This window comes from Pelophylax lessonae (assembly GCF_965119305.1).
Source record: "Pelophylax lessonae genome assembly, chromosome: 1".
In the NCBI taxonomy this organism is placed as follows: domain Eukaryota; kingdom Metazoa; phylum Chordata; class Amphibia; order Anura; family Ranidae; genus Pelophylax; species Pelophylax lessonae.
This window is the reverse complement of record NC_138768.1, coordinates 554,364,694-554,377,806: the sequence shown is the minus strand read 5'-3', so window position 1 is coordinate 554,377,806 and position 13,113 is coordinate 554,364,694. Positions and strand designations below refer to the sequence as shown.

General features: G+C 47.2%; 1 protein-coding gene across 2 annotated transcripts in view; it reads left to right on the top strand.

Moving 5' to 3' along the window:
• The window catches only part of RANBP3 (RAN binding protein 3), a 164,338-nt gene that overhangs the window by 48,825 nt on the left and 102,400 nt on the right, over positions 1–13,113 (top strand). For both annotated transcript variants that reach the window (XM_082245300.1, XM_082245299.1), the window contains exons 3-4: positions 11,533–11,569; positions 11,676–11,762. In XM_082245300.1, coding sequence (XP_082101426.1) covers positions 11,533–11,569; positions 11,676–11,762 — 124 coding nt within the window. The remainder of the gene's footprint in view (positions 1–11,532; positions 11,570–11,675; positions 11,763–13,113) is intronic.

The following is a 13,113-nucleotide window of genomic DNA, read 5'->3' as shown; positions in this document are numbered from 1 at the left end:
AAATCGACGCTGTGTCCGTCGGTTCGTCTTCCCTATCTGGGTATGATTCTGGATTCGGTTCAGGCAAAAGTCTTCCTGCCGGAAGACAAGCTCAAGACGCTTCAGGACGAAGTCAGGTCCCTTCGGGACGTTCCGTGCTCATCCCTCCGGACGGGAATGAGGTGTTTGGGTTTGATGGTCTCGGCTTTCGAGGCGATTCCCTTCACCCAGTTTCACACGAGGGATCTCCAGGCGGAGATCCTGTCCAGGTGGGACGGGCGACCACAATCTCTGGATCTTCAGATCTCTTTGAGTCTTCGTACGAGAAGGAATCTTCTATGGTTGCTGCAGTCCCCGGCGGTGTCGGGGGGGCAAGTCGTTTCGTCCGTTTTCATGGACGGTGATCACCACGGATGCCAGCCTGTCGGGCTGGGGTGGTGTTCTGGGCGTTCTGTCCGCCCAGGGTACTTGGTCGGAGGAGGAATCCTCCCTTCCGATCAACATTCTGGAATTGCGGGCGATAAATCTTTGCCTTCAACGTTGGACGGACAGGCTACAGGGCTGTCCGGTTCGGGTTCAGACGGACAATGCCACAGCGGTGGCCTACATCAACCACCAGGGGGGCACCAGGAGTGCCCGAGCGGCTCAGGAAGTGGCCAACATTCTGTCTTGGGCCGAGACACACGTCCCGGCGATAACGGCAGTTCACATTCCGGGGGTGGAGAACTGGCAGGCGGATTATCTGAGCCGTCAGACTCTGGACCAGGGGGAATGGTCGCTCCACCCGGAGGTTTTCCAGATGTTGTGCGCGAAGTGGGGTCTTCCGGATGTGGACCTGTTCGCATCTCGTCTGAACAACAAGGTGGGAAGATTCGTGGCCAGGACGCGCGATCCTCGGGCAGACGCGTTAGTGGCTCAGTGGCATCAGTATCGGCTGATGTATGCTTTCCCACCAGTTCAGTTGCTGTCCCGGTTCCTTCGCAGGTTGTCCTCAGAACCAAGAACGGTGATTCTGGTGGCGCCAGACTGGCCCCGCCGGTCTTGGTACGCAGACCTCGTGAATCTGGCGGTCGACGCTCCATGGCGTCTGCCTCTTCGGGAAGATCTTCTGTCTCAAGGACCAATATTCCATCCTGCTTTACAGTCGCTGGCTTTGACGGCCTGGCTGTTGAGACCGAGGTCCTGAAGGATAGGGGTCTCTCTCCGGAGGTCATTCATACTTTGATCAATGCTAGAAAGGCCTCTTCGGGGAAGATATACTACCGTGCTTGGAAGGCCTACTTTACCTGGTGTGAGTCCAGGGGGTACTCCCCTCGCTCATATTCGGTTTCGAGAGTGTTGGCTTTCCTTCAAACGGGCGTGGACCAGCGTTTGGCGTTGGCCACGATTAAGGGTCAGATTTCTGCTCTGGCCGTTCTTTTTCAGCGCCCTGTGGCGTCTAATTCTCTGGTTAGCACCTTTGTTCAAGGGGTGCGACACCTGGTCCCGCCTAGGAGGGAGCCTTTGCCTCCATGGGACTTGAACCTTGTTCTGTCCGTGTTGCAACATGCTCCCTTTGAAAAGATCAGGGAGATCTCGTTACCTCTGTTGTCCAAAAAGGGTCGCCTTTTTGGTGGCGATCACTTCGGCTCGCAGAGTTTCGGAGCTGGCAGCTTTGTCGTTCAGGTCTCCGTATCTGGTACTCCACTTGGATAAGGTGGTCTTGCGACCTAATCCTTCTTTTCTTCCGAAAAGGATTTCGGAATTTCACCTCAATGAGGACATTGTCTTGCCTTCGCTTTGCGCGAAGCCTAAGCATCCGAAGGAGGTGGCTTTGCATTCCTTGGATGTTGTTCGGGTGATCAGGGTTTACCTGAATTCGACAAAATCCTTTCGCAAGATGGATTCTCTTTGTCCTTCCTGAGGGACCTCGGAAGGGCATGGCGGCGTCGGCTTCTACCATCGCCAAATGGATCAGACAGACCATTGAGCAGGCATATGCTTTTAAGGGGAAAGTTCCCCCCATGCCTGTGAAGGCGCACTCTACCAGATCTCTGAGTACGTCTTGGGCCTGTCATCATCGGGCCTCTGTGGCCCAGGTGTGTAAGGCGGCGACTTGGTCGTCCGTTCACACCTTCTCAAAGTTCTACAAAGTGGATGTTCAGGCATCGGCAGATGCTTCCTTTGGCCGCAAGGTTCTTAGGGCGGCAGTACCTTAAGGTCCCTTGTTTTTTGGGCCCTTGGCTGTTTGGGATGCTTTTTAGGTTATTTGTTCTTCCTGGGTTGTTGCTCCTGTTGAGCAAGCTTTTTTTCATGTTGCCCAGTTGGTTTCCTTCCCTTGGTAAGGTTACTTTCTCTGATGTGGAGACTGCGTTGCCTTAGGCACGGCTGCGTTTCCCACCCCTCATGTTTGCACTGCTTTGGGACGTCCCCATTGTGACGAATATGAAGAGGCGGCGACTGTCGGAGGACGTAAGAGAAAACTGAATTTTTGTAAAATCTTACCTGTAAAATTCCTTTCTCTGAGTCCTCCGACAGTCGCCGCCCCCGCCCCTCTTTTGGGGTTTGTGTATGTACTCTACTGCTATTCTACTGAAACTGAGGTATGGAACAGGAAGCAGGAGGGTATAGACTGAGGGGACCACCCCCTGGGGGTGGGATATGTTAAAAGCTTTAATATTGACATATTCTGTTGCCTAGCTACTCCTACGGAGAAAAGTCTAATACCCCATTGTGACGAATATGAAGAGGCGGCGACTGTCGGAGGACGCAGAGAAAGGAATTTTACAGGTAAGATTTTACAAAAATTCCGTTTTCTCCAGACCGGAGGACAAGGCCAGTTCGGCCCAAAGGTGCACCCTCCCCCCGTATCTGGGGTAGGGGTACGTCTTTGCTGGTTCCCGGACCTGTGGCTATTCCAGATACCAGACAAATGGGTTTAAGAGGTCATACGGTCTGGTTACAAGATCAAAACTGTCCAGCCGAAACTGTCTCGGCGACTGTCCCCTGATCGCTTGCTGGCACTCTCTGGGGCAGTACAGGACCTGGTACAACAGGGAGTAATAGTTTTGGTTCCGTGTGCGGAACAATTTCAGCATTTTTATTCAAACCTGTTCAAGGAACAGGAAGGAAGGCAAGGTGCGTCCAATCCCGGACCTGAAAGCACTGAGCTGCTTTGTGCGTGTTCAAAAATTCAAGATGGAATGCACTGTGTTGTTTGCACGGTGATGGCCTCCCTACATCAGGGAAATTTCTTTGCCTCCATAGACATCAAAGATGCCTACCTCCACAACCCAATCTGTGCAGGACACCAACAGTTTCTCCATTTTGCAGTGGGAGAGGATCAATATCAGTTTGTGGCGTTGCCCTTTGGTCTCACCTCTGCTGCTTGGGTCTTCATGAAGGTGTTGGCTCCGATTCTGGCGCTGTTACAGCAGCGGAGAATATCGGTCCTGGGTTACCTGGACGATCTGCTTCTACGTGCGGAGTCTCCCAAGGTGTTGGTGACAAATCTGGAAATCACCATGAGAACTCTGGAGCAGTTTGGGTGAATTCTGGTCCCTTTCATGAGACTGGACTACCTGGGCCTGACTTTGTACTCGTCCTCAGCCAGGGTGTTTCTTCCTCTGGAAAAACTCCAGATTGCGGTTCAGCTGTTGCTGTCCAGCAATTGGTTGTCCCTTCAGACCTGTATGAGAGTGCTGGGACTGATGGTGTCGTTATTCGAGGCGGTCCCCTTTGCTTAATTCCTCACACGAATCCTCCAGAAAGAAATCCTTCTCAAATGGAACAAGAATCCGAATTCCCTGGACAATCAGATCCAGCTGAGCCAGGTGTCCAGGGAGTCCCTGATCTGGTGGCTTCGGGCCCCGATGCTCAAGCAAGGAAAATCCTTCCACGCTATATATTGGACAATTGTCACCACAGATGTAAGTCTGTCTGTCTGGGTGGGGTCGGTGTTCTCGGCAGGTTGTCTGGTCCCTGGAGGAATCCAGGTTACCGATCAATGTTCTGGAGCTGACAGCAATTCGGCTTTGCCTGGTCCACTGGACCAAGCACCTGCAGGGTTGTCCAGTGTGCATTCAATCGGACAATGCCGTGACTTACGTCAATCACCAAGGGGGCACTAAAGTGTCCTTGCGGCTTTGGAAGTGGCAGGCATCCTTCGATGGGTGGAACGCTTTGTTCCAGCTCTCTCCGCTGTTCACAAAAATTGGCAGGCAGATTACCTCAGTCAACAGGCTTTGGATGCAGGGGAATGGTCCCTCCATCCGGAGGTGTTCAGCAGTTGTGCCTTCGTTGGGGCACTCCAGATGTAGATCTGTTGGTGTCTCGGATCAACCGAAAAGTGCAGAGATTTGTGGCCCGTTCTGGGACCCTCTGGCGGACGCCGCAGATGAGCTGGTGGCCCCGTGGGCTCAGTATAAGCTGATGTATGCCTTTCCTCCTCTCAAGTTACTGCCAAGACTTCTTTGCAGGATCGAGGTGGAAGGGATTCCGGTCATTCTTGTGGCTTCGGACTGGCCTCGCCGAGCTTGGTACGCCGACCTGGTCAGGCTGGTCGCAGGGGCTCCTTGGTGACTCCCTCTCAGGGAGGTATTACGGTCTCAGGGGCCAATCTTCCATCCTGCTTTGACGGCTTGGCTGTTGAAAGCCAGGTGCTGAAGGACAGTGGATTGTCTGCTTCAGTGATTCCCACTCTGATAGAGCGAGGAAGGAGACTTCTAGGAAGATCTATTAATGTACGTGGAAGTCGTACATTGCGTAGTGTGAGTCTCTTGGGGCTCCACCTCGCTCTTACTTGGTGGCTTGGATCTTGACTTTCCTTCAACGAGGTGTTGATCAAAAGTTGGCCTTGAGTACTATCAAGGGTCAGGTCTCGGCCTTGGCGATTTTTTTTTTTTTTTTTTTCTTCCCAAAGGCCATTAGCCACCCATTCCCTGGTGCGTAACTTCATCCAGGGGGTGCGATACTTGGTACATCCGGTGTGTCCTCCTTTGCCACCTTTTGGGACCTTTTTGAATTTGGTGCTGTCGGTTCTTCAGAAATCTCCTTTTGAAAGTATTCGGGAGATTCCTCTGCTTACCTTATCCCAGAATATGGCCTTCTTGGTGGCTATTACTTCTGCACACAGGGTGTCAGAACTGGCGGCGTTGTTCTCCCTATCTGCTGGTTCACAGGGATAAAGTGGTACTTCGTCCGGGTCTGTCCTTCCTTCCGAAAGTGGTTTCCAGTTTTCACTTAAATGAGGACATTGTGTTACTCTCTTATGTCCTAAGCCAAAACATCCTAAGGAATTTGCACTGCATACTCTGGATGTGGTTCGGGCAATCGGGGTGTTCTTGGAGACTACGGAGTCTTTTTCGGAAGTCTGATTCGCTCTTTGTAGTTACAGATGGTCCAAAGAAAGGACTGCCTGTGTCTGCTGCGACTATTTCCAGATGGATCAGACGGACAGTGGTGCAGGCTTATTCGATTAGGGGTCAGGTTCCTCCTTTCCCTGTTAAGGCTCATTCTACTCTGGCTACCTTGGTTGTCTGTTCATACCTTCAAAAAATTTTATAAGGTGGATATGCTGGCATCTGCAGATGCCTCTTTTTGGCTGCAAAGTTTTGCAGGCTGCTTTTTTAAGGGGGCTTCTTAGCCATCCTTGAGGGTTTTTAATGTTCTTTTCAGGTGGGCCTTACCTTGTTTGTTCTGATGAGTCCTGTGTTGCCTGGTTGGCTATGTTTGGCCTTGGGGACTTATTTTTCCGATATTCCCACCCCTCATTTTATGGCACTGCTTTGGAACATCCCTACTGATATGGAGATCAGAGACCGCGTCTGTCGATGAACGATAGAGAAAATTGGATTTTTGTCTTACCGTAAAATCCTTTTTCTCTGAAGTTCATTGATGGACGCAGTTCCCGCCCCTCTATTATTACTTGCGTTGATATTATTTTTCTCTGACGCTGCTTTTGATACAAAACTGACATCCTATAGCAGGAAGAGAGAGTGTATACCCCCTGGTACTGCCCATAGGCGTAACCAGAACTTTTTTTCTGCCTAGTGTCCTACTCCTGTGGGGGCAGCATAACCCTACCACTATGGAGATCGGAGACTGCGTCCGTCAATAAACTTCAGAGAAAAGGATTTTACGGTAAGAAAAAAATCCAATTTTTCTTCTTCCAAGTCTTGGGTGAAAAAATGCTGTAAACTAAAGCATAAATGCTTTACATATAAAATCAGCCCTTAGAAATGGGGTGTTTTGGAAGGCCAGACTGTCCTGGCTGTGGTGGAGTTCCTGCGAGTCAGAAAAAACCCTTCTCCCCACAGCTTTCCATCAACATCCAGGAACTTGGGGCAATTTAGGCTGTCCCATCATCACCAGACCACTCAGGTGTCATATCACCCAAAATCCAATCAGACAATACTACAGCTGGGGCCTACATCAACCATCAAAAGTTGCACTGCTTAAAAGGGTCTCCATACCAGGCGTAGAAATTTAGCAGGCAACTTTCTGCATTCGCATCTATCCTTTTGGCCCAGATGGGGGGGCGTTTAATCTTCTGTTCTGGCATCTGGCTTCAATAGCAAATTAGACATGCTTGTCGCCAGGGACCCATATGCTGGCCATTTATTGGTTTAAATTGGCATTCGTTTTCGACCGCAATGACGAGGAAATTCTAAGGAGCAAGAACGAACAAATGAATACCTAATAGTGTAAATGTTTTTTGTATGGTAAAGTACATTCATTTCAAAATCCAAATATTTTAAAAGCAAATGAAAACCTCTTAACCACATTTGAATGTTCGGAGAATTTTTGTACAAATTTTCCTCAGACTTTTCCATAGAATTTTTGTTTGAAATTCTATCCATCTATGGCCAGCTTTGAACCTGAACAGTGGACACTCTGATGACTCAGTGAGGGTTGTGAACAAGCACGTAGACCCGTGTGAAACATAACAGTTCCTGTCTGTTTGGATGTATGGCATGACGATACTTCAATAAATTCAAGCAACTTCATTCCATGACGGAGTGCTACCTATTTCTTTTTCTACAAAGACTTACTGAGATCATTTCCACCTGATCTACATCTTTCCAGCTTCTCCCTCATCTGCTCTGCAGGTTTGAAAAGGAGGGTATACCCATTATTCTCATTCCACCAAACTGTTCTAGGAGAACATAGTACTTGGCATTCTCAGACCCTTAATGGGTCCTTCTGGATCCTCTGGACCAGCTGTTCAAAGGGCTGATGCACCATCTTGCTTCTTGGTTTCTGGCTTTTTAATAGAATGGCTGCTGAAGGGTCCTGAGGGATAGAGGCTTATAAAATGTGATCATCCCTACCCTCCTAAAGGCTAGGAAGGTGGCTTCCAAAAACGTCTATCATCACACCTGGAAGGATTGTGTGCTGCGGAGGTAGGAAGTGTCATCCTAGGAAGTGCTTTGTAAAATGCATCCTGTATTTTTCTATTTAGCCTGGAGTACCATCAAGGGGCCAATCTCGGCTTCAATGTTCTGTTTTCCGAGACCATTGGCCTCTCAGACTTTGTGCACGGTGTCACATACATATTCAACACCTCCTGTAACTCAATGGGACCTTAACTTGGTTCTTTTGGCTCTTCAAACCTATTGGGTATATACCCTCATCTGATCTTATTTGCAGGGTGGTCTTTCTCAATAATTTTACATCTGAGCATAGGGTCTCTGAGTTAGTGGCCTTATCCTCTAAGAGTCCTGTAGAGTCTTTACTAGTGTTGCATAAACACATGGTTGTCATGAGGCTTAAAGTGATACTAAACATAAAAGTTTTAATTGCCTTAATTCATTCACATAAATCTGATATATCATGCAGTGTATGGTCACATTATCTTTCCTTGTTCTTTGGGAGGGGCTTCTATTACTCGATGTATGCCCTCTACAGTGTGAGTCTGTCTGTCTCTGGCAAGCCTTGATTGGTGCTGTGCCATTTACATGACAAAAATAAAAAAATTCAGAAGAGCAATTCAAATTGAATTATACATATTAAATCACTGTTTATAGCTCACAATAAATCTTTATTGAACATCAAAATGTGTTTTTTTTTTTTTTTTTATTGTGCATTAATAGGGTGTAGGCAGAGTCAGATGACATTGGCTTTTACTTTGTTCAAAAGGCCTCTACATCCAAGGCTCTTTTTGTTTTACTTTAGCAATTCCACTTGATATGACATTGGTTTACACTATTGCACAAAAGTCTTAGGCCTCATGCACACTGGGCGTCAGAAAAAATGAGCTGCAGAGCCACTTCTAAGGCCTCATGCACACTGGGCATCAGAAAAAACGAGCTGCAGAGCCACTTCTAACGCCGGGAAAAAGCAGTTGTAAAAACGTGCTTTCAGTAGCTTTTTCAATTTGCGTTATTGCAGGTTTGGCCACGTAGCTTTTAGGAGTGTTTTTTTCTGCCTCCATTCAAAATCAATGGTTCCCTCAGGATGATCCGACTTGCGGTGGTACTTGCGCTGTGAGAATCTTGAGGGGGAACTCCATGCCAAAATGGGGGAAAAAAACGGCGTGGGGTTCCCCCCCCAGGTTCCAAACCAGGCCCTTCGGGTCTGGTATGGAATTTGAGGGTAGCCCCATGCCGAAAAAACGGTGTGGGGTCCCCCCCAAAATCCATACAAAACCCTTATCCGAGCATGCAGCCTGGCAGCTCAGGAAAGGGGAGGGGATGAGCGAGTGGCCCCACCCCCCCCCCCTGGACCATACCAGGCCACACGCCCTCAACATGGGGGGATTGTGTGTGCTTTGCGGCAGGGGGGGCTCTGCACCCCCACCCCAAAGCACCTTGCCCCCATGTTGATGAGGACAAGGGCCTCCTCCCCACAACCCTGGCCGGTGGTTGTGGGGGTCTGCGGGCAAGGGGCTCATCGGAATCTGGAAGCCCCCTTTAACAAGGGGGCCCCCCAGATCCCGGACCCCCTCCCTATGTGAATGGGTATGGGGTACACTGTTCCCCTACCCATTCACCCCATAAAAGGCAGTGTATGTAAATAATGACAGGAGACATTTTGAAAAGTTTATTAAAAATCTTCATCCAGTCTTCTGCCCTCCGCTCTTCTGCTCTTTTGCCTCCTCTGGTCGTCTTTTTCCTCCGGTCCTCCTCAGACTGTCTCTGGTGATTTATGCCGGTCTCTGCAGCTTATTATATAGCCATTAGGGGCGTGGCCTCCCGGTGACTTCACCGGGAGGCCCCGTCCCCTTATGTCACCGACGTCATCTGTGACATAAGGGGGCGGGGTCTCCCGGTGACGTCACTGGGCGGCCACGCCCACAATGGCTATATAACAAGCTGCAGAGACTGGAGACCGGCATAATCACCGGAGACATCGTCTGAGGAGGTCCGGAGGAAGAAGACGACCAGAGGAGGTAGAAGAGCGGAGAGAAGACCGGATGAAGATTTTTCATAAACTTTCCAAAACGTCTCCTGTCATTATTTACATACACTGCCTTTTATGGGGTGAATGGGTAGGGGAACAGTGTACCCCATACCCATTCACATAGGGAGGGGGTATGGGATCTGGGGGGCCCCCTTGTTAAAGGGGGCTTCCAGATTCCGATGAGCCCGCAGACCCCCACAACCACCGGCCAGGGTTGTGGGGATGAGGCCCTTGTCCTCATCAACATGGGGGCAAGGTGCTTTGGGGTGGGGGGGTGCAGAGCCCCCCCTGCCCCAAAACACCCACACCCCACATGTTGAGGGCGTGTGGCCTGGTATGGTCCAGGGGGGGTGGGGCAGCTCGCTCGTCCCCTCCCCTTTCCTGGGCTGGCGGGCTGCATGCTCGGATAAGGGTTTGGTATGGATTTTGGGGGGGACCTCACGCCGTTTTTTTCGGCGTGGGGCTACCCTCAAATTCCATACCAGACCCGAAGGGCCTGGTTTGGAACCTGGGGGGAACCCCACACCGTTTTTTTCCCCATTTTGGCATGGAGTTCCCCCTCCAGATTCTCACAGCGCAAGTCGCACCGCGATTCGGATCATCCTGATCCGACTTGCGGTGCACCTTCCTTTCAAATCAATAGGCTCCCATAGGGAACCATTGATTTTGAATGGAAGAAAAAAAACGTTAAGCAACGTTATTCAACCTTTAGCAGCGTCAGACGTTTTTACAGCTTGACGCTGCAGCTCCAGAACGCACAGGTCCTGGGTTTTTTTTGGAGCTGTAAAACGCCTATGCCACTTGGAGCTCCTAAAAGCTCTGTGTGCATGAGTCCATAGAATAACATGGATGGGCGTTCTGCAGCTGCAAAAAAAAAAAAAGTCTGACGCTGCTAGCAGCTCCAAAAACGTCTAGTGTGCATGGGGCCTTAATACTGCATAGGACATGGAAACAAGGCTGAAGCGTCTGAATGTTCAAAAACATAGAAACTGGGTGCAGAAAATTGGCAGCAGGTGCTTTGGACTGAGTCAATTTGAAATATTTGGCTGTAGCAGGAGGCAGTTTGTTTTTTGAAGGGCTGGTGAGCGGTACATTGTGTGTCTGAAGGCAACAGTGAAACATAGTGGAGGTTCCTTGCAAGGTTGGCGCTGCTTTTCTGTACCTGGAGTTGGAGATTTGGTCAGGATCAATGATGTCCTCTGCTCGGAAATACAGGCAGATGCCTAGCCATCATGCTTCAGTGGAAAGAACAAGGAGTCCTGAAAGTGATGGTTTAGCTCTCACAGAGCCCTGATCTCATGGAGTCTGTCTGCAATTACTTAAAGTGACAGAAGAATTTGAGGCAGACTACATCCACAGAGTACCTGTGGTTAGTTCTCCAGGATGTTTGTAATGATCTACCTGTCAAGGTCCTTCAAAAACTGTGTGCAAGTGTATCTAGAAGAATTGAAGAATTTAATGCTGTTTTGAAGGCAAAGGGAGGTCACACCAAATATTCAGACCGGATCGGCTTCAGAAAAGGTATGTATAATTTTGTTTTTTATTTTATTTTTTCGCTTTGCAGTGTTGGATAGATTATTTTAGAATGCGGCTGTTAGTAAATTTAAATTTCTTCTTTATTTTGCTTTGTACTTAAAAATTAGAATCCACTTTTATTTCACTGAAAGAAATAGAAAGTGTTCTATAAGGCTCCATTCACACCTGGGCGTTTTTGAGTGTTTTTCAGCTCCAAAAACGCAAAAAAAACGTTCCAAAACGCCCAACAAGTAAAACCCCATTCATTTAAATGGCCCCTGTTCACATCTGAGCATTTTGCAAAACTCCTGTAGCTGAAAAAAGTTCATGAGCTACTTTTTGTGCTGATTACCAGCGTTTTTGATAGTCCATGCCTGCCTCCAAAAACGCCTGAAAATCGCGGTAAGACGCTACGCTCAAGTGTGAATGCAGCCTTACTGTTCTAAGGTTATTAAAATATTTTACGATTTTATTCTCCATTGTCTACAAAACCACAGTGGTGTCTGTTTTTTTTTTTTTTTTTTTTTTTTGCATCCGTGCATATGAAAAAACATCTAAAAATATTTTTGTCTTGTTATCTGATACTTTTGAAAAGAAATGTAGTTAAGTGAAAATGTACAATTGTTTTATAATCTTCTCTCTACTGTCCCCTTGTAGAGGTCTGCAGAGGGATCCAGTCCAGAACAAGGTGACGGTAAGACAAGATGGCTTCTTGCTGAAAATGTTATCCATGCTGCTCACATTTTAGTTTATAATGTATATAAGAAATTTCAATCATTACACTGACTTCTCTGCTTTAGATTCTGATAAAGAGGATGGAAGTTATTGTCCTCCACCAAAAAGAGAACGGACATCATCCTTTTCACAGTTTCCACCTTCTCAGTCAGGTACAATTTATTGGTGGTGAAGAATGTTTACACCATGTTGAATGAATGTAAAACCTTTTTTCAGAAAGTTTTATACTGAAGAAATGGCACCTCCTTTGTGTAAAAATTAATTACCATGCAGCTGCAGTCAATTTTGGAAATTAACCCAAAGTGCCCGAATAAGTCATTTAAATTTGAGGTGCTGCGTGGGTTAGTAATACTTGTTTTGGTGCGTAAATGTAAGACCTGTAAAATTTGTGCCATAAACCATCAAAATATTCACATAAATATTGCGAAAATTATTACAAAGAGAAATGAACATGTATATTGATAAAATAGATTAAAAAAAGAAAAAAAAATGAATGATATAAAAAATTTGTCCGAAATGAACAAAAATGGTGTCTTCTACACCCCGTGCCTAAGTGACACTCCTTCACCTTTAGTATAAGGGGGCCACTTACCAGATGGATCTGGGCCACCAGGACCCTCAACGCTTTGTATATATAATTGGTCTCAACTTAAAAGTCTCATCTTTGGAACCAATTAATTCAATCAAAATGATCTTGACCGTGGCAGATTTATTTATTTATATATATATATATATAATTATATTTTTTGCATTGAATCAGGCTCAAAATCACTACAGTCCCCAGAATAAAGTATAAGACATATATCCATGTATTAAAATCTCTTTTTCCGCATAAAATAATCGATAAAACATTCACAATGACTTCCTGATGACACCTTCCGGCGAAATGCATTGAGGTCTGTAGCGGTGATACTTCCGGTTTGGGTGGAACGCAGGTGACACGCACGCCAGTCCATAGTGCGGATGGCGCTGATTACTGTACACCTAAAGAAAATAGTGGGTGCCGCTTGTAGGCACAAAAAATGTGAGTGTTTCATCGATTATTTTATGTGGAAAAATTCATTTTAATGCATCGCATGATTATATGCCCTATGCTTTATTCTGGGGACTCTGGTGATTTGGAGCCTGATTCAACGTAAAAGAAAAATATATATCTATCTGCCAAGGTCGAGACCATTTTGATTGAAGTAATTAGTTCCGAAGATGGGAGTTTTAAGTTGAGACCAATTGTATATACAAAGCTGTGAGGGTCCTGGTGAACCCCCAGATCCATCTGGTGAGCGGCCCCCTTTATACTAAGGTGGAGGAGCATCACTTAGGAGCACGTGTGAGACGAAACTATAGAGCTAGTTTAAGCATGGGGTGTAGAAGACCCAATTTTTGTTCATTTTGGACACATTTTTTACATCATTCATTTTTTTCACTTTTTTCAGAAACCTGGTCCTAAAACAGGATTGTCTAGTTGTGCAGATAAAACGTAAGTAAATCCAGAATGTATTTTTC